Source organism: Macadamia integrifolia, unplaced genomic scaffold (genome assembly GCF_013358625.1).
Source record: "Macadamia integrifolia cultivar HAES 741 unplaced genomic scaffold, SCU_Mint_v3 scaffold1737, whole genome shotgun sequence".
Lineage (NCBI taxonomy): Eukaryota > Viridiplantae > Streptophyta > Magnoliopsida > Proteales > Proteaceae > Macadamia > Macadamia integrifolia.
In genome coordinates this window covers 91215-112382 of record NW_024868331.1, presented here as the reverse complement: position 1 = coordinate 112382, position 21168 = coordinate 91215, and the positions used below count along the sequence as shown (strand labels likewise).

At 35.9% G+C, this 21168-nt stretch overlaps 2 protein-coding genes across 2 annotated transcripts in view; one reads left to right on the top strand and one right to left on the bottom strand.

The window, feature by feature from the left end:
* LOC122064733 (ER lumen protein-retaining receptor erd-2.2-like) overlaps positions 1–1566 on the top strand; it is a 3605-nt gene extending 2039 nt beyond the window's left edge. Inside the window, exons 3-6 of the mRNA XM_042628491.1 lie at positions 318–458; positions 545–625; positions 1073–1200; positions 1302–1566. Of these exons, the coding sequence (XP_042484425.1) occupies positions 318–458; positions 545–625; positions 1073–1200; positions 1302–1347 (396 nt within the window). The 3' untranslated portion in view covers positions 1348–1566. The remainder of the gene's footprint in view (positions 1–317; positions 459–544; positions 626–1072; positions 1201–1301) is intronic.
* A 217-nt stretch (positions 1567–1783) lies between these two features.
* Positions 1784–3044, bottom strand: LOC122064734 (LEAF RUST 10 DISEASE-RESISTANCE LOCUS RECEPTOR-LIKE PROTEIN KINASE-like 1.5). Its single transcript, XM_042628492.1, has 3 exons — positions 2900–3044; positions 2238–2362; positions 1784–2152 (listed from the first exon to the last, which is right to left on the bottom strand). Exons 1-3 carry the CDS (start codon positions 3042–3044, stop codon positions 1784–1786), a joined length of 639 nt encoding a protein of 212 aa, XP_042484426.1.
* Between the last annotated feature and the right edge of the window lie 18124 nt (positions 3045–21168).

Sequence of the window (21168 nt, the reverse complement as noted above, 5' to 3'; positions counted from 1 at the left end):
ATGCCCAGCCTTTTTCCATAAAAAAAAAAATAAAAAAAAAAGGTGTACTTGGACTGAGTTGTTATACAGACAAACGGTGCGGAAGTATGAACTGAAAACAAGAAAATGTATGTAAGATAAGTTTTAGCAAGATCGGAGGAGTCAAACCCTGAATTTGACATGGTATCCTTGTGTAGGCATACGAAAAACATGTATATGAAGCAAAAAATTTTGGTGAAGAATCCTGAGAAATAGAAGTTTTTTGCTTCCTCCATTATTTTTTTTTTTTCATCTATGCATCAGCATTGCTCTGTATGACCAGTGGACTGTTCCTGCAGGTGATTCCTTCAGCAATCCTGGCAGCTCTTATACATCCTTATACTCATCATTTCCTAATCAATAGAATGCTTTGGGCTTTTAATGTCTATGCTGAATCTGTGTCGGTGCTGCCTCAGCTTCGTCTGATGCAGAATGCAAAGGTTGGGTTGCCGATTGCTCTCTGTGTTTCCTTATCTATAGTTCATCATACATTATTTTCCTTGACCCTTTCTACTATTTGTTTCAGATGGTTGAACCATTTACAGCCCATTATGTTTTTGCTTTGGGTGTTCAACGATTCTTGGGTTGTGCTTACTGGATCATTCGGGTGAGTTGTAACTTGTAAGGCAAAGTTGATATCTGGACTTAATCTGGAAGTTTTTAAATTCCATCTTGTATTGACTCCTGCAATATCGATAGATACATTTCTAGATTCTTAAATTTGATGCGCGATGTTGGAATCTTTCGCTTGATTTCCTTTGGTGTTCATTGAAACTCCGTTCGTGTTTGCCCGTGAACTAGGTTATGTATTTTCTGTCATATCCTGATGTCAGTCTCTGTCCAAACCTTGGGTGTTACTGTTCCAAGTTAGCTTCCATGGGTTTGCATTATTTACATTTGTGTTAAAGTTTATCCAGAGCACTGTGTTAACTGCTATATCCAACTTTGACGAGTAAAGTCTAGAATTAAATTCCTCATTCTGTTTGAACTATCATATGACGACTTATCACCTCCTGTTTTCGTAATTTATCTAATTCATGTTCTATATATGTAGGTGATTGAGACTGGTGGAACATATCTAACCTTGATAGGAGCTGGGTACATATGGGTACTGATGATTTTTGTTGCAGAAATCATTCAGACCTTTATCTTGGCTGATTTCTGTTACTACTATGTCAAGAGGTGAAATCTGAACTAACTCAGATGCAGTTCATAACCTACTTGCTTTTACTATCCACCATATCTTAAGCCATTAACTGTTTGTTTGTACATTGGATCTACAGTGTCATGGAAGGCCAACTTTTGGTGAGGCTATCTTCGCCCGTATAGAAGATCGATACAATCTGCACGCCTTATCTACTCAACATCTACCAAATACCAATTTACATTTACATGGCTGTTTTTAGTTTCAGAAATTATAATTGAAGGTTTTTGTTTTCTTAAAATTAAGTAGACATTTATTTTCCTTAGTTTAATAAGCAGTTATGTGATGTTATAGACTTCAAAGATGATGGTTGATGAGGCTTTTCAAATTTATTTCTGTCAAAACCTGAAGACAGCATGGGTAAGGAACCCTTTTTTTTGGATAATTTATAGCGCCACCCCCATGGAGAATGCTAGTATTATAGAAACAACCCCTCTCTTTCATCAAATTAGACTCAGACCTCCTACCGTTTGTCTCCGTTAAGAAATATATCCTATATGTTGATGTCAGCTACTATATTTTATTTTAAATGCCAAAATGTCTTTACTAAATGTGAAGTACCTAAAATGCCCATGTAATAAGCAGCCATCCACCACCTCCCACCTGAATCTTTAACAGCACCATGTCTGCTAACAATACCACCCCGAAGCTGTACATGTCACTCTTTTCCGTCAACATGAACGACTGGTGGTACTCTGGATCCAAGTATCCCGGCGTTCCCTGTGGCCCCGTCCAAACAGACTTCGACGACGATGAGTCAGTGAACACCAGCAGCCTCATATCCTTCTCTACAAACATGTTCGATGATGTTACGTCTCCATGAACAATCACCGACGCCACCGAGAAGTGAAGGTGCTCCAATGCCATCGCCGTCTGCATCGCCACTTCTACTCTCACTTCCCATGCCAACGAATTCTTCCTCTCCAAGCACTTCGACCCGTGGAGATGATTGGCTAGTGTACCATTCAGGATGTAATCGTATACGAGGACTAGGCCTCTTGGATCGCTATAGTACCCGTGGAGCATCACCAGGTTCGAGTGGTCTATCGATGACAGTATCAAGATCTCGTTGCAGAATGCCTTTGTGGATGCCGCCGTTCTCATCGCTTGTTGTCTGTGGAGCTTCTTCACGGCAATGATCTGCCCATTAGAGAACAGCGGCAGTAAAGCCAAACACAATTGATTGGTGTGAAAATCCTAGGTTTGAGGAGAAGGATACCGAAAAGGAGACAGTACTCGGTAGAGAAATGGAAGAACAACTTAGAACAGAAGCTTGTAGACAGATGGAATAATGAATCAGGGATTCTCATCTAAGATTGCTTGAATTGATGTAAGAAATCCATGAAAAAACCTAATAAAACAGATTTGGTCAATAATGCAAAGGCGGATTAAATTTATTTTGGTCAAGGAAACCCATAAAAATAAAATGAGAAATTAAACTAAAACATGTCTGATGATCGCATTACCTACTCCGAAAACCAGAGGATTCCCTATCGGATTGTTAGATAGATTATATAACATATTCTTCAGCGAAAGAGTCCGATAGATTTGTATTTAACACTTGTTAATGCATCAATGCCAGTGGAAACTGAAACCGAATAAACACATCTTTCCTGATGAGTCAGAGTAGCTTGATGTTTTCTAGAAAATCATCCATCATGCTCATATCGAACGTGCCTAGCTCGTCAAAAGACTTCTTGAGGTCGTCAATGGCATAGTCCATCAATTCCTTGCAGTTCTCAATAGCTTGAGCAGAAAATTTATCCTTCTCAAGTTCACGAAGCATCATCGATTTCTTGGCGGCCTCAGTGATATGGGTCATGGCCGCTTGGAAACCCACCTTCACTGGCTCTTTGGTGTAGTTAGCTGATGAACAGCAGCAGTAAAGCTCGAACTCTCTCCCTTTCTTTGAACTTTTCAGGCTACAAGGGTAAATATATGATTTATTATTTATTTTAGTTAAAAGTGTAAAAATGTCATTTCGAATCCTTATTTAATAGAGTCTGGCGGCAAGGGTTCAAGTCTAATTTGGTGAAAGAGAGGAGGTGTCCCTCTAATATTGGCATTCTCCAGCGGGGCATTGTAAATTACCTTTTTTTTTTTTTTTTTTGGTGCTAACAAGGGTATTCAAGCCTTCTGCCTGACTATTCCCTGATCTATGCGGGCCCCACAACCATAGGATCGGTTCATTCAAGGTAAAAATGGAAAACCATTAAATCCAAGGAGAGTGGTCTTAAATAGGTAAGAGGAGCCGAACATAGGTCACCTATCGGTTTAGACCAGTGTCTATGCCAACTCGGCTATCACCTTGGGGTTAGTTCTTTCTTTATGTAACCAAGCCGACAACATATTAAAATCTGAATAAGATAAGAAATGTGTGGGGCACATCCGCCCGTTTTTTAGCTTGCTGGTCTCTTTCTCTCTTTCGAAAGGCCCCAGCAACTGTTACAAAGTGAAAAGTCTAGTTAGGTAATCCTTGTCAGTTCAACTTTTTTTTTTTTCTTTTGTTAATGGCGGGTATCTAGGCCTTCGACTAAACTAGTCCCGCGGGTCCATACTAATCCTACAACCCCATGGATCAGGTTATACTGGGGTTGAATAAAAACCATTCAACTTTCATTGAAAGCAGTGAAGAGCATTAAACACCTCTGTGTGAGTGGTCCAAGGTATGTCTAGTGGGAGTCGAATTTAGGACATCCGAGTTTACTGCTCGTATCAAGTTCGTTGCTCACCTTGTTAGTTCAACTTTATTTAAACCTACTACTGAGAATAAGAGGATAAGAGCGAGTAAATCATTCTTACTCTAAAAAAAAAAAAGTTCTCAATGGCAGCACTTTGGCGGATTTTTGTGGTGTACGTAAATGTTGTGAAATTCACTTATTGATTCAACTCTACTACAACTTCTTAAATAGAGTAGATATTATGTGTCATTGTCACATATATATCACATCTTTAATAAGATATGAACAATGGGTCATTGTCCCATATGAAACGAAACTGAAAATTGAAACTTCAATGAATTTTGTCAACAGAAGTAGGCTCGATTATGGGAGTTGGTTTTGTTGTGACCAATTGTTAATAGAGCTAGGTAATGGCAACGTTGGGCTTGGTGATGGGTAGAGGCAAATCTGGGCTCTATGACGGCTAGACTTACCCATCAATCGTGATAACTCGAGGATGATAGAAATTAGGCAAATAATTTAGGTTGATTTAAGGTAACAGCCGAAAATCACCACTAAAATACAATGGCGTTTTTCCCGAACCTCTATGGAATGTACTGTGGGGGAAAGTATAGTTGTGGTTCTCCACAATTGCCGTTTATGAATAACCCTACCGCCACTAATGACATGTATATGGTTGTGATTATATAAAATCGTCATTGTATATAGGTATGTATTGACGGTTTGTATATAAAGGTTGTGGAAGGCATAACTAAATTGATCATAAGCGAAGTGGTGAGGAATGACATGCATAGTCTCGGTATTTTTCCAAGTATGACCTTGGATAACAACAACTGTCCAATGCAGTTGGTGAGCTATGATGTGCAAAAATCCCATGCTCTCCGGGAGGACTCGAGTTCGAATGTCTTGGCTGTTACCTACTTCCCTCCCTACCTATCAAAAAGAATAACAGTATGACCTTGGATGGAGCCTATTGGAGAGCAAGGATCCATGTAACCAACTTATTTAGCTGAGATTTTCCTAACTTTGTTGGGATGTCCTGTTTTCTCTTATTCTATCTTCTTTTTCCATCTCTTCCTTCTCCTTTTTCAGTTGGACATTTTTTTATTTTGTTTTGTATGAATCCATATAGCTAACCCTATTAAGTTGGGGATAAGGTTGAATTTGTTGTTGAAAGATGGTTTCTATGTAAGACATCGGTGGTGGTTATAGGAAACCGTTAGTGGTGGTCCTTCCCACCAATCTACCACCAAATAATTCATGTCGGAGCATATATAATTGCAATTATAAAAAAACCTTTTGTTGTATGGGATCCTTAGAATCTTTTGTATAATTGTTGTATATTTGCATATAATAGTTGTATAGTTGCAGTTATAAAACTTTGTAGACCTATGGGGATAAAATATCCCTCCAGCATACTACAATCTCCACTAATATTATAATATTATTACAACCAATATACATGTTCATTGTTGGCTTTTTCAAGCTCCCTTACAAAATTCTTATTGGCCGATGATGGCTCTTGAAACAAAATCATTTTTGTATGATTCAATTGACTTGATTTCAATCCTCAGATCCCCCTTTCAAAATTAGGTGGTTTGGATCTAGGATTTTTCAAATTTTTAAGATCCCCTCACTAATTTTTTGTTGGCCAATGATAGCTTTCGAAATGAAATCTTTTCTAGTGAAACTGTAATTGACTTCATTTCAATGTCATTGAATCCCCCTTTTAAAATTAGGAGATTTAAACCTGGTATTTTGCAATTTTCCATGAACCCTAACAATTTTCTAGTCAGCCATAGATGACCTCGAAACATACTATTTTCCCCTAGAATTCCGATTGACCTGATTTCAACATCATCAGATTTACATTTCAAAATTATGTGGTTTAGTTTCCGTAATTTTCAATTTTCCATGGTCCCACTCAAATTTCTTGTAGGCCAATAATACCTCTCTAAACAAAATCTTCTCCTATAAAACTCCGATTTACAAGACTTCTATGTCATGGCACCACCTTATTTTTGAGGTATGTTAGTTTAGGAAAGGGTTTAAGGGTGTAGAGTTTAGGTTATAAGTCTTTTAAGTCATAGGTTTTTGTTTTGTTTCTAGGGTTTATTTTGATTTTGGGCTATTCTTGTTAATTCTAATTATTCATCATTTTTTTAAATACATGACATATAAAAAAAAAAAAAAGTTAGATTGTGTTCTCTATCTTAATTTTAAATGTGTGGGTTTTCTGGACTTCTATAGATTTTTTATATTCTTACAAACTTATTGTAATAAATATTTCATTGTGTCCAATATTTCAGTAAAATATTTATTTTTTTAAGTTTTTACAAATATTTATTTTTATTGTTCGATAAAAATCTTTGAATGTTCTTGGATTCTTAAATAATTTTCTTCCAAATTTGAGTGGAGATAGTTGCTTATGCTCTAGTTAGGATCACAACTATTCAAAAGAATTATGGTTTTGAATTTTGTTTGTATATTCACTGCAAACACTCACGAGACACAACTCGTCCTCTAAAGTTTAAAGGCTTGTGGCACAGGCTAAGTGCAGTTATGATTCCTACGAAAGTGAGTTAGGTGTTTCTTTCTTTCTTGTTTCTTTTATTCTTTTTGCTCGAGGACAAGCAAAGTTCAAGTATGGGGGCATTTGTTGAGTATTTTTTATATATAATTTAGTCCAATTATTTAGTGTGTGAATGTCTATCTCCTGCATAAGGAGTTTAGTCCCACACCGCTCGTGGATCCCGTCTGCGGTCTATACTTAAGTCCCTGGGCACCTTCTCCTGATAAGTCAGTTTTGAGGGAGAGAGAACGGGTCAACCCAGATCTGGTATCAGAGCTGGGCGGACCAGGGGAGAGTGTATGAGTGTCTATCTCCTACGTAAGGAGTTTAGTCCCACATCGCCCATGGATCCCATCCGTGGTCTATACTTAAGTCCCTGGGCAATTTCTCCTGATAAGACTGTTTTGAGGGAGAGAGAACAGGTCAACTCAGATCTTTAATTCCCAGAATAGGGTTGCTTTAGGTATTTTCTCTTGTTTTCAGAATTCAAACCAAAAGTGGAGTACAAATGCCAAATTTGGCCCAAGAAGCCAAACTCTAGCCAACCTGATTAGAGCCTAGAAGATTCTCCTTTGGTATAATCTGCAGAATAAATTTCAAGGGTTTCTTATGAGGTGGATGATTTCTACAAGGAAGATTTAGGCTAAGTCAACTTTTTATTTTGGTTTTTAACCACATGCTGGGATGAATTTTTAGTAGTTTTATATTCATGATCTTCTATATTGGTCAATATTCTAGAAAATCCTATTCTAACTTTCATTTTAGGGTTAAGGAAAATATTGTAAAAAGAATTAAATTATCAAAATTTGGGTAGTTTCTATTATAGGTTTTGAATTTTATTTGCTTTCTAATTTTTTTTTTCTTTTCATTCTTTAGGTAGCTAAACTCTACAAATAGAGGAGCTCTTCTCTCTCAAGAGGAACTAAGTTCCCTCTCCCCTATCATTCTTCTTTTACTTAATTAGTTTAGCTTTGAATAATTTATGTTTACAAGCTGTAATTTTTTATTTTCTTTGCATAATTTCATTAGAGCCATTAAAGTTGTAATTGAAGATTTAGAAGCATCTTTGGAGTTTGTATATGCGGAAACTTAGAATTTATTCTTTTCTTCAATAAAATTTTGTAGTTGTTCTTCAATTCAGGTTCTTTTATTTTAAATTTCATTTCCATCGCTATGTCTTTTATTTTTAATTTAAGTAGCATGATCACAACCACTCCCATGGCTAGCTAAACCCATTCTTTTGGGATTTAGGTGAAGCCATGGATGGTTAGTTTGAATATATAATGGACATGCTTTATTTTAACAGACATGAACCTAGTTAGACTTATTACGATTGACCACTGCATTGTGTATGTCATCCAATAAGACCATACACATGCTGGCTACCGTAGCCATGGTGACAATAATTAGGATTAATTTATGATGTTTAGTTTAATATTGCATATTGAATGATGCTACTCATGGGGTATGTTAGCCATTGCCACATCTCCCTCAAACCTAGATCATACTATGTGTAATGTATGTCCCCGTGCCTATTGTTAATTCAACTTATTCCTATGGTGAATACCAACCCTGAATAAACCTTCCGCATTAATTTTATTCCATTATTCTCCATTGGTTAGTTAAATTCAATTGCACTAATTTAATTTGATACTTTAATTGTTAGAATTATCATACATATTTAGTTAAATTAGTATAATCAACTCTCTTGATATTTTGCATTCTGCTTAATTTAGAAGTGTGTTAATTAAGCACTCGGCCTCCCTGAGTTCAACCCGTTGCTACAACTGACACTGTGCGCTTGTGGTTAGTATAATTAGTGTGACTTATATTAGAGCTCAACAATTGGGATGCAGGGTAGTCGAAGGTTTGTTTCCGGCACTGTATGCCCACAATGTGTGTCAGTATAATGTGATGTGATATGACTCATGTTAGATTTGCATTGAGCTAGGAGAATAACCCTAGTGTGACAACCCTTGCCAATAGGGGTTTATGTATTAGTTAATCCTATTGTCCAACAGACCGAGGTTGGAAAAATTTTTGGTGACCGGGGTGAGTGGATGCCGGCATCATGACAAACCCTTCACATGATGTTTGATTCGGTGTTGTGCTATATATGGGGGATTATTAATAGGGTTTGTCAGGTAACGATGTTTGGTATCGAAATCGACACGCTTCTGTCTCGTAAATAGATTGTATTCTTGAGGACCTATAAAGTACACTCGTGACTGGAGATACCACCTATGTTGCAGTAGCACTCAGACCCTAATTTGCATAAGTTTTGTTAACAGGGCTTGAGTAAAAATTTGGATCATATTTGCATTCATTTAATCTTTGTTGATCTATTATGTTTTGTCTTACTTGTAGAAAATAACCTGAGTGCTACATCCCTTGACAGTAAAGGGTGAGGTACAAGCTATCCCACAACATGAGAGACCGGTGGAATTTTCAAGATCTACAAGCTCCTGATTTGCAACTAGCGCATATCACTAGGTGATCGATAGGATTTTCGGGACTAGGGATATTGCCTATGTTGCCGTAGCACTCAGATCCCAATTGGACTTTGTTTTTTAATAGTCTTGTGTGAGAATAATCCAGATCATAATTGTATTCATTTAATCTTTGTTGATCCATTGTTTTGCATTATAATTGCATTCGTTTAATTTTGTTAATCGTCATTATTGTACCTATATTTGTTTGTGTTTGCTTGCATGTCCACCCGTCATTAGGATTCTTGGAAGCTCACCCCATATGGATCATTTTTTGTAGATGGTGGAACTGGCGCTAAGACAAGGATGGACTTTCAGCATGGTTGTGAGGCTTATGTCTATAAGACACGGGGATGTTGATGGATATCACTTCTTCGTTTTCAGTTATTTATCTTTATGTACTATTTATAAATCTTCTAAGACCTGTGGTTTTAATTCAAATGAGTTTGTATATTATAATTGTCATTTAGTAAATTACTAGTAGTAGAGTAAGTGTACAAATCTTATATGCGTACTCTAAGTTTAGTTGCGATTTTGATGACATATGTGGATTAAGTTACTGAATCTGTGATCCTAGTGGGTTTAGGTTGACTGGATAAGGATATCCAAACCGCATACCTTAGCCTATGTAAGGCGGGTTGTGACAACCTTTCCACCTTTTAAATGAAACAGGAGGATTAGTCTTGCTCAAAATACCCTTTTCTCTTCCTTTTTCTTCCCAAGCCTCATTGGCCACCAGATCTCAACCCCATCTCATCCTGCGATCTCCTTTCCTTTTGATCCCACCTACCTTTTTTTCCTGGTAGCAGCAGGTACCCCAGGTAGGAACACTTCTCCCAATCAGCCCACTTCCATCTTGGTTTGATTTCTTCCTTCATAGCCATCTCTCTCTCTCTGAAGCATAGCCACGGTAACCCCAATCCACGGTCGGAATCCCAGCAGATCGAGGCTCTCCTTGTCCTTATCCTTCTCCTACTCCATCTCAATCCTAAACCCTAACCAAGTCTAGATAAGCCAAACTACTCTCTAAATCCTCTATTTCTGGCATCTAAGGGGAATTAGAATTAGGGCTTAGAAAACCTCAATAAAGCTAGAATCGCAGGATGGTAGGAACCAAACCAAAAGCAGAGAATTCCAGAAAGTACAATAAAAATAGGTCAAATGAAGCGGAAATTAGTTTAACAAGGAGGAAAGAATACTAAAATATGAGATCAAAGTTATGAAGGTTTCCTTCTTTTAGTAGGAAACCGAAATTTAGTCTAGATACAAAAATTTATTGCAGGAATTCAAAGGTATAAACGCCAATCGGATTTTGAGACTATTTGACAAACAAAATCCTCAATAGTATGAAATCTGAACCAAAAAACAAAACTTGAAAATTGAGATTTTCAAGAATCTGAATGCAATTAGAAAAACTAAAATCTATTAAAGATTTGATTTGAAATAGAATTTGACTCCAATAAAATGAATTGATAGCAAGAATAACAGGATTTTATTGAGAACTAATGGTAAAACATAACTCAAATAAGCATAAATATTCTATCACAATTAGCAATAGCAGTAAGAAAATAAAAGCTCAGATCTGTCATGACCGATTGGAGGGAGACATAATGGAAATAGGAGAGATAAGCATAAGGATTCCATAATTCGTTAACTGTCTAGGAGCCGGAAAATACAATGTGATTATCTTTTTCATGACTGGTTGCCCATAGGCCTATAGTTTTACCATCTATGCGGTCGATACCTATCAGAATCTTATTTGTTTAGCGTACAATGATCACTGTGCCACCGCCAAAACAGATTACACTTCGGTCATCTTCTTGGGACTCGATAGGTCCCTGATTTTCTTCTCTCACAATAGTTATTTGATTTTGGGGACATTTGGGTTAAAGATGAACAAAAGGGTAAAATGATCTTTTTAATTGGGATGATTTAGTTAAAAGATAAAATGGTTCTTTTACATTTCATAGCTAACACTAGACTTAGACCATCAAACTTAGTACGGGGTAAGTTGTAATTTTCTTTTAAAATAAATATTAACATTAGTTAATAATTTTTAAACATTCAGTAAAAATTTACAAAATGTGCCATCAGATCCCCCGAATTTCATTTAGTTGCTTCTAGATAATTTCTCTCTGATATTTTCCTTCAGGTAAGTGGATTTATTGTTGAGCGTCTATTTTATTCATAGCCAGCCACTATGAATTCAACCCACTGATATATAGTTAGGGAGATAACCATCGGTACATTAAAACTTAAAATGCCTAACTGCATCTATAAGGACCTCTCAGGTCTAGTAACCAATCTACTAATAAGAATACGTAACACAACAAACAATAATCCATTCAGAATCCTTATATGATCTAATTCAATGTACACACATAATGTACACTTAAACTTGTATCCCGAAATTAAAACTTTTAAGAGCACATAGTGTGATGACCATATGAGCAGATATCCCATTCTGCCTTTAGTTGTGAATGTTTTTAGGTGAAGTCCTATGAACAATCAAACACCGTTAATATTTTTTCAAATACATTCTATGACAAACTCTTTCTAAAGGAATCAGATAGATTATCTTTGGAGTCAACTGAAGCAGTGTCCACATCACCACGTTATATAATATTTTTGATGAGATGATATTTGCATTCCACATGCTTTTTCTATGTGCTCTGAGTTCTCTCGCTTGTTCTATAGCTCCTCTGTCGTCACAATACAATTAATGGGTTGCTTGGCAAGCTCTAAAACCACTCCTAATTTGATCAAGAACTTGCTCAACAAAACTCCTTCAGTTGCTTCATCACTTGGTGGATATTCAGACTTTGTTGTAGAATTAGCTGTTAGCTTTGCTTGACACTCTTCCATATATGGCCCTCTTACCCATATTAAATACCATACCCGACATGGATTTTTTTTCATCTTTATTAGTCTAAAAGTCCGAGTCTATATAACTCATGGCTAACAACTGGTCAAAGCCACAAACTAGGAAATAATCCTTAGTTCTTCTCAAATATATGAGGATAATCCACGTGAGCTTTGCCGTGGAAGACATAGTGGGTGTTCCCCAGTTTTACGGTTATAATTATTTTCTTTTATGGTTACTTTATTTGGGGTTTATTTGGTTGTTTCCAAGAGTGAAAGAGTGGTTGTTGCTCCAAGTTAGGGTAAGGCGGGTTATGTCTACTGCTTGTACTCACTTCTCTTGATTTATAATTTTGATAAAGTTATAGGGGCTTCCATGGGTCCAGGTAATATTTGGGATTAAAATACTAGTAATAATAATAACAATCTAATGTTCATATCCAGGGTTGGACTGATATCTATTTACAATCTCTAGCATATAGCAAATGTCTATCTTGGTACACGACATTGCATACATAAGACTTCCTACTACCAAAGCATAAGGAATTCTCCTCACAACTTCAATATTGAATCGTTGTTTTCAAAAAGCTGACGGAAATGGGACTGCTCGACACAAAGAGTCTACCCGAGCAACTCCATGATCCAAAGAGGAAGAATATTCATTTTCTTGGCGTACTCTTGATATACCCTCCCGACGAGAAAGGGCACAAACAATTTACAAACAAAGATTGAATGGAGGAAGGTGAAAATGGTAGAATAAATCCCCTTGAAATAAAAGCAGACTAGCCAGAATATATGGTAGAAGAGTTAATGGGTCAGCTCACATGGGCTTAATCGATTTCTGGCATGCATTGGGCCGAATCCAAGTCGAACCATAAAGACAAAGTTCAATTTTACTTTCGGTCTACTTCAGTTCCAGTTTTCTATTGTTTTCCTAGACAATTTCTTGTCAATCAGATATTGGTTTTAGTCCGATTCTATGTGTATAGTGAAAATAATTTCTTGCTTTTTTACCTATTTTGTTTTGGCCTTTTCCGGTTTCATATAAGTTTTATTGTGCTTATTTTTCATTTTCAGCGAGGGAGTGAAGACTATTTCTAGAGAAGACAGTAAGCCTAAAATGAGAAATGTATATTTCTAAGTCACTTTTCCATCAATTTAAGAACCAGGTCGATCCGAAATTGGATGGGAGAATTATGGTATTTTTCGTAGTAAGATTGCATCTACCTAAGCATGAAGCAATGTGGAGAAAATATTTCTAAGTCGATATGAGTGACTGAGTGTCTTGCCTATTAAAATGTTCTATTCGACATTTGGCTAAGGCAATCAACATCGAAGCAATGTCGGGAAAATATTTCTAAATTGACACAGGCCATTTCGTTGTTGACACTGAGGGCACGAAGGATTTTTTCTACTTTTGTGAAACATGTGAGAATTACAAAAAGGGGGGAGCGGAAGATTCAGATAGAGAGGAGGCAAAATGAGCTTACTAGCGGATAGGTTGTGGTGCGACAACTTCAAGTGAGTGAGAGAGCATTCGTAAGGTTGGGAAGAGGGAGTGATGAGCTCTAAGGATATGTCTCTGTTGATGACAATGCCGAAAGTGAAACCTTGAGTCATAAAGAAATTTTTTTTTGGTTGACTCTTCTTTCTAATGATGGCATTGCCATAGGTGAAATTTAGAAGTCAATTTGTACCTAGAACCATTACCTTAATAATTTCTATTCATTCTTCATAGAGCTTAGAAGGAAGACGTGGGGTAAGAAAGATGTCTATTGGGGTTGCTTTGGGCATGGTAATGCTTAAACCTTCAGTCATGTCTACTGGTTCTAATAATGAGAAACCTCACTGGTTTAAATTCATGAGGGTCTGACCACACACTAGAGTCAAGATGGAGTTTCCAAATGTTCACAAACAAATGTGTGCCCTTGGAACAAGATAGCCTCCTAGTAGGGTGTAGCCTCATATATAGTTTCCTTTACAATGGCTTGGAGGTACACTAGGTTCTTGAGATCTGATTCTTCCAACATGTCTGTCTCTACTAACATGGATCGATGTCCAACTCATCCTGTGCCCTTTTCAGCATGTGGCAATTGTTCAAGAGTAAAGAAAGTGCCCATGTCATGGTGAGTGAGGTGGTCTCAGACCTGCTTCCAATGAGTTGCTGTGCATATATAGTGAAATGGAAGAGGAAGGTTAAGACTAGGGCATAGAATATATGATAAGCCAAGAAAGACAAATGCAAGCCTAATCTAAACATGAAAAAAAAGGGAGGACTAGGAGGTCTCGATTCAGTCTCTTGGCTGTTATCTTCTACTCTTTACCTTAATAATAATAAAAAAAAAAAAAAAAAAAAATTGAAATCCTGAATCTTCCAATTAAAGATAAAATATTCTTACAAATCCTTAGATTCTTTTTTTTTTCTTTTTTGGGTAAATACAAATCCTTAGATTCGTGGACCCTATTTGATTCAATGGGATCTCACATTATTAACATGGTTCAGTAAGCAATCGATATTTCATGATAAAAAAATTAAATATTATGGAATGATTTGCTATGAATTCTTTTTAATTTCATGGGTCATAAATTGAAATTGGGGTGTTTGGTATGATTTTTTATTTATTTATTTTGTTTATGAAAATTTGAAATCAATTCTATCCAAAAATTGTGAAATAGCTGAGGAGCTGTTTCAATTTTGAAATATTTTGAAATTGTAACTGATTTCACCCTTAATCTTTGAGCATATGGTTAATTTGATGGGCAATGCAGTAATTTCATGTCAAAAATAAAACACCATCCCTATTTTCCTAGTGATTGCAACACCTTCATACCCCCACCAATGCCACTATCACCAGCACCACGACCATTTTCTTGGCATCAAATTGTCTTCAGGAATGACAGATAGCATCACATCAATGAAATCAAACTCACCATCATCTGGAGATGACAGTGCCTTGGGGTGTGTTTTGGTTACATAATCCATGGAGTTTTATTTTTGATTTGGTTACAGAATGTTTTTGTTGAATCGTATTTATTTTAAAGTTTTTTGGAAAGCTGTTTGGTTACCTATAAATCTATTACGTAAATCTACCTGAAAAATGTTTGGTTAAACTGCAACTCCAAATTCGACGTGCAACAAAGACGCCATGGGAGAGCAAGGAGTGTTGGTCGTTGGCAGTCTTGAGCTTCGATGAGAGGAAGAAGAAAAGAATCCTGATTTTTGTGATTCTTTTGAATCACTTCTTAACTTGGACTATATATATGAGGGGTAGGATCATGTGTCAAATATGAGTTTTTCTATTTGCATTAATTATGAGATGAACCACATTTAGTTTTATAAGATGTTTCAAATGAACTACTATTTCCAAGTAGAATCAACTCAAAAAACCAACCAAATGATTTAAAATAAAAAAAGTATCACACTTCTATTGAAAGACTCTCTAGCGAATTATGTAAACAAACACATCCTAGATCTTGTGACAATGTTCATCCACCCAATTTCCAATTAAACAGTCTACTTCCTTAGTAGCAGACTTCATTGCTCTCACATATCCTCCCAAGTCCAACCATTCAACAATAGGTTAGTGCATCCGATACAACAAAAACCCCACTTAGATACATAATTTGAGCAATGGGTCTTTGGCTTTGAGTAGGTCTGGAATCCACCAAAGTTGCACATCCCTCTCCCTTGTCCTCCCCATCCCCCTCTCTTTATCATTTTTTTTAAGTGAGTGTGTTTTTCATTCCCAATTTTTTCCTTTCTTCTTCTTTTCCTCTATTATAGTGGGTATCCATTTCCCATGGTTACGCCAAAGTAGAAATCCTTTTACCCCGGTTAATTCAAAAGTGATTAATTGCCAAAATGACCAGTTAGTCTATTTCGTAATTATATTGGCCATTTCGCACCACTGCTTAATAGTCCAATCTTATCATCATATTCCGAAGATAGTTTTGATGGTTCCAACCATTGTTAGCAAAAACGGAAGCGACAAAAAAAAAAATAAGGAACAGACGGTTGGGGTTTTAAATAGTAAAATGTTTCGAACGATACAGTCAAATAAAAGGCCAAAAAAAAAAAAGAAAGACAAAAAACAGACAACAATGGTGAGATTGGACTATTAAGCAGTGGTGAGAAATGGCCACTATAATTGAATATCATCCACTACCAATTCTAAATTCATACACCACACATGACCAAGTTTTATTGAGCAATGTGACTTGGCTATGATGTTGTTCATTGTTGTCAACATAGTCAACACACTCTTGGAGTAATGTATGTTCAGTTTGAGTTAGTAGTCATCACTTTATAAACATTTTTCAGCAAATGCATCAGTTTGTATCTCAATTTCGGGATCCATACATTGATATTGAGTTGAAGGTGATATCATGAGAAATGTAGGTCATTGAGTTAGCTTCAAGTTGGTGAAGGAATCAGGTGGATCAGTGTTGAGGAGAGAGAGATATGGTCAATTAAATAGACATTATGTTCAACAAGTTAAGTCTTAAAAAACGCCAGAAAAGGGGAAGGTGTTTAAATTGCGTTTTAAACGTGTTTAGATAGGCAATGCTTGTCGTTTGCTATTTTTCTCAGTATATTTGAGAAGCATACGAGATAATGTGTTTTAAACGGTAAAAAACGAGAACATGTTTAAAACGAAGTTTTAAACGCGTTTTTGCTAACAGTGGTCGCAACTAGCGAAGGAATCTGTATAGTTCCGATGGCCATGGAATAATTAAGCCTATCAAGTATATTAATATCATGTTCCAAAAGGAATGCAAGGATGACCAATCCTTGTGTGCGTGGATGGTCCTTTTCTTAGAGACTGGATCAGGTTTATGTACAAGAACAATCTTATAGGTCCTTGATCTGTGAATTTGGAATTCACTTTCTCTCTCTCCATTTAATAGATTTTAATTCCAGGGATCAGGGACATAAGAGATTGTTCTTGCACTTGAACCTGATCAGAACTCCCTCATGAATGCCTCTCTTAATTAGTTACAAGTGAGAAACACTTATGCAAAGAGACAAGTGCCAACCATCAGGGTAGGCTGTGGACTGAAGGTAAAAGGTGAAGGACGTAATTCCTCCCACATGTAATTATATGATCTTGTCATATGTTCATAAAATCACAAATTATATAGTAATAAATCAACGATGCATACCATTCACCATCGACTATGAAGAATTGGCTATCATTATATCCTTCACGTATCTTTATTCTTATAATCCCAAACATGAACACAATGGATCCTCTAGGTTTCTCCCACTAGCTCCCCTTAATGTTCTCTTGGTGATGACTCTAATAATGAGAGTAACGTTAGAGTAGAAGGAAGACCTAGAGTTCTATTTTATAGAGTTTGTGCACCCTCCCATCAAGGTGTGTCAAATAGGATATGACTCTTTTCCCTAATTAGACGAGGAGTGGGTTTCCTATTTGGAATCCAATTCTAAGAGATTGGTATCGATCAATTTTCTAATTGGTATATAGGACAATAATAAAGAATATTTAAGAGAATATTCCTATAATCTCCCACTTAAATCATATGATCACATAATAGTAATCTCAAACATAATTTGGATTCCAACATCATACTACAGTATTTGAAAGTAAATCCATCAACTTTATGTCATTACAATCATAATACCATATTTGAACAAAACCACTAATGTGAATCATGGTGGTTATACATCATATAATGACATATTCCCTTCCATAGTCACAACACTAGTAACATCATCCAAATAAGTGCAAAAGTAGGGAATAGACTAGAAAGGTCCATAAGTAAATGGTCCAACATAATATCTCACATATATCAAATAAAATGTATACACAAATAATAAAGTGAGAAATATTCAGAAACAACAAGTATCGTGATCATTTAAATAAATTAAGTAAAGTGTTATAATATAATATGACCATTACATCAAACTTTACGTAAACCCATATCCATTACAAGGTATGTAAAGTGTTTAGGCGCTAATGCCTTGGTCATAGGATCAGCAATCATCTGACTTGTCTTGATGTGTATAGTAGACACTTCTTATTTCTGAATTGATTCCTTCACAATATTGTACTTTATCCCATTTTGCTTTGCTTTACTTGAATGCTTGTCATTCTTAGAGTGATATACGGCAGTAACATTGTCACAATACATTCTCAGCGGCTTTGAAATGGTGTCGACAACCTGAAGTCCTGAGATAAAGTTTCGTAACCAAATTGTCACAGATGTGGCCTCAAAGCATGCCATAAACTCTGCTTCCATAGTAAAAGTAGAAACATAAGTCTGTTTCTTAGACTTCCAAGAAATCACCCCACCAGTAAGTAAAAAGATGTATCATGATGTAGACTTCTTACTGTCGAGGCATCCTGCATAATCATAGTCTGAATATTCGATCACTTCCAACTGATCAGATGCTCTGTAAGTAAGCATATACTCCTTAGTCCCTTTTAAATACTTCATCACCTTCTTTGTTGCAACCTAATAATTAATGCTAGGATCACTCACATATCTTCCTAACATACCAATAGTAAAATTGATGTCTGGACGAGTACAAGTCATTGCATACATAAGACTCCCTATTGCGGAAGAATAGGGAATATCTTTCATTTGTGCTCTTTTCAGATCATTCTTTGGGCACTAATTTAGGTTGAACTTATCTCCCTTGATAATGGAAGAAACACCTAGTTTGCAATTCATCATAACATATCTTTCTAAAACTTTATTAATATAGGTTTTTTGTGATAGCCTAAGTATCCGACGAGATCTATCACGAAATATCTCAATGTCGATAACGAAAGAGGCTAAACCCATATCTTTTATTTCAAAGTTCTTAGAGAAAAAGGTCATTGTATCACTCAACAAACCAAAATCATTACTAGGAAGTAAAATATCATCCACGTATAGGACTGAAAATATAAATTTACTCCCACTAAGTTTAGATATATACACCTGTCAAAAGTGTTCTCACTAAATTCGAAGGAAACAATGATGTGGTTAAATTTAACATACCACTGTTTGGAAATTTGTTTAAGTCATATATGGATTTCTTAAGTTTGCACATTAAATTATCTTTTTCTTGTTTACTAAATCCCTCAGGTTGATTCATGTAGACTTCCTCATCTAAATTCCCATTCAAGAATGAAGTTTTCACATCCATTTGGTGAAACTCTAGATCATAATGAGCCACTAATGCCAATATGATTATCAGAGAATCATTCTTAGAGACAAGAGAGAAGGTTTCATAGTAATCAATGCCTTCTTTCTGAGTGAATCCCTTTGCAACTAGTCTAGCTTTATGTCTCTCAATGTTACCCTTCGAGTGGCATTTGGTTTTAAATACCCATTTACAACCAATCGCCTTAAAGCTCGTTGGTAATTGAACGAGATCCCATACATCATTGTCACTCATGGCCTTGATCTCATTTTTCATGGCATCTACCCATTTAAGAGAATCATTATCGTTTATGGCCTATGAAATGGTTAATGGGTCATTCTTGATTCCAATATCAAACTCTGATTCTTGGAGATATACTATATAGTCATCCGGAATAGCAGACCTAACCCTCTAAGGTTTTCCTTGACTTTCCGATTGAGAAACATTCATAGTATTATCAGTGGTATCTACATTATGGAGTGATACATATTCAATAGTTTGTTGTTCCATAGGATCATTTTCATTAGTCACCTGCTGGACAACATCATCATGATGAATATGTATATCTTCTATAGTTTGTTGTTCCACAAGATCATTATGAACAGTCACTCATGGAACAACAATATTATTATGATGTACATAAGTCGGTAGAAAATTTTGATGTTCTTCAAATACCATATTATGTGGTTTCTCACTCTTACTAATATTACCATCCTTTAAGAATCTAGCAGTTCGAGTTTTCACAATTCTGGTACTGTGGGTGGGTATGTAAAACATGTAACCATTTGACCACTGGAAATAACCAATAAAATAACAACTTATGGCTTTAGGTTCAAGTTTTCTTTCATGTGGATTGTATAATCTAGCTTCAGCAGAATAGCCCATACATAAATGCCCTAAACTAGGTTTCCTTTCATTCCATAACTCGTAAGGAGTTTAAGGAACTGACTTACTAGGAACCCAGTTCAAGATATACATAGTTATCTTTAATACTTCGCTCCACAAGAATTCAGGCAATGAGGAGTTGCTCATCATGCTATGTACCATTTCCATGATGGTACGATTGTGTCTTTCTGTAACCCCATTTTGTTCAGGTGTACCAAGAGTTGTATATTCGGGGGTTATACCCTTCAACTTAAAGGAATTGGAAAAATGGTCCTTCACTTTGCCCTACATTAGTATGTCTACCATAATATTCACTTCCTCTATCAGATCTCATAGTTTTAATATTTCTGTCTAATTTATTTTCGACTTCAGCACAGAACACTTCAAAAGCATTCAAAGCATCAAAATTTTCTTTTAATAAGTAGACAATATCGTGAGTAATCATCAATGAAGGTGATGAAGTATTTTTCACCAATTATACAAGGATCAATGTGGTCACAAATGTCAGTGTGTATCAATTCCATAAGTGAATTGGTCCTTTTGGAAACAACTTTATTTGTCTTAGATTGCTCACCTTTAATGCAATCTATACAAATGGTGAAGTCAATGAAGTCTAGATTTGACAATATTTGATGTTTCACTAATCTCTCCATTCTAGGTATGGAAATATGACCTAAACGTATATGCCATAGAGATGAGGAATCATCATTGTTGGATTTATGCTTTGATTCAACATTCACATGCAGCACAAGAATGGATTCAAAAAAATTAGAATCCAAATTAAGTTTATAAAGACTATCACATTAATATTCAGTGCAAATTAGATTGGTGTCTTTAAAAACACTTATAACCTTATCACCAAAAGTAAACTTAAAACCTTTACAATCAAGTAATGAAACTAAAATTTTAAAAATAGAAGGAACATAAAGAGTATCCATAAGGTCCAATTGCAATCTGGTATCCAAAATGAGTCTATAGGTGCCGATAGATCGGACTTCAGACTCTTGTCGGTTTCCCATGTAGACGACGCTCTCACTTTGATTTAGTTTTCGGGTTATAAGAAAGCCCTACATAGAATAAGAAATATGAAAAGTTGCTCTTGAATCAATCCATCAAGTATTATAAGGAACATTAACAAGATTGGTGTGAAAATATATTAGGATAGAATCATTACCCTTTTTTCCGAACCAAGTCTTGTGTTTTTGACAGTCTTTCTGAAGGTGTTCTACTTTCTTACAGAATAAATACTTTAATTTGTCAGTTTTCTTTTCCTTATCATCAGAATTTAAATTGAAGGCTTT

Excerpts from the sequence above, each read along its gene's own strand:
- LOC122064734 (XM_042628492.1), bottom strand. The coding sequence starts at position 3,044 with ATGACCCATATCACTGAGGCCGCCAAGAAATCGATGATGCTTCGTGAA. Across the intron at positions 2,363-2,899 it reads GAAGTCTTTTGACGAGCTAG|ATCATTGCCGTGAAGAAGCT; the intron begins GCACGTTCGATA and ends TCTAATGGGCAG. Across the intron at positions 2,153-2,237 it reads AACCTGGTGATGCTCCACGG|TGCTTGGAGAGGAAGAATTC; the intron begins GTACTATAGCGA and ends CACGGGTCGAAG.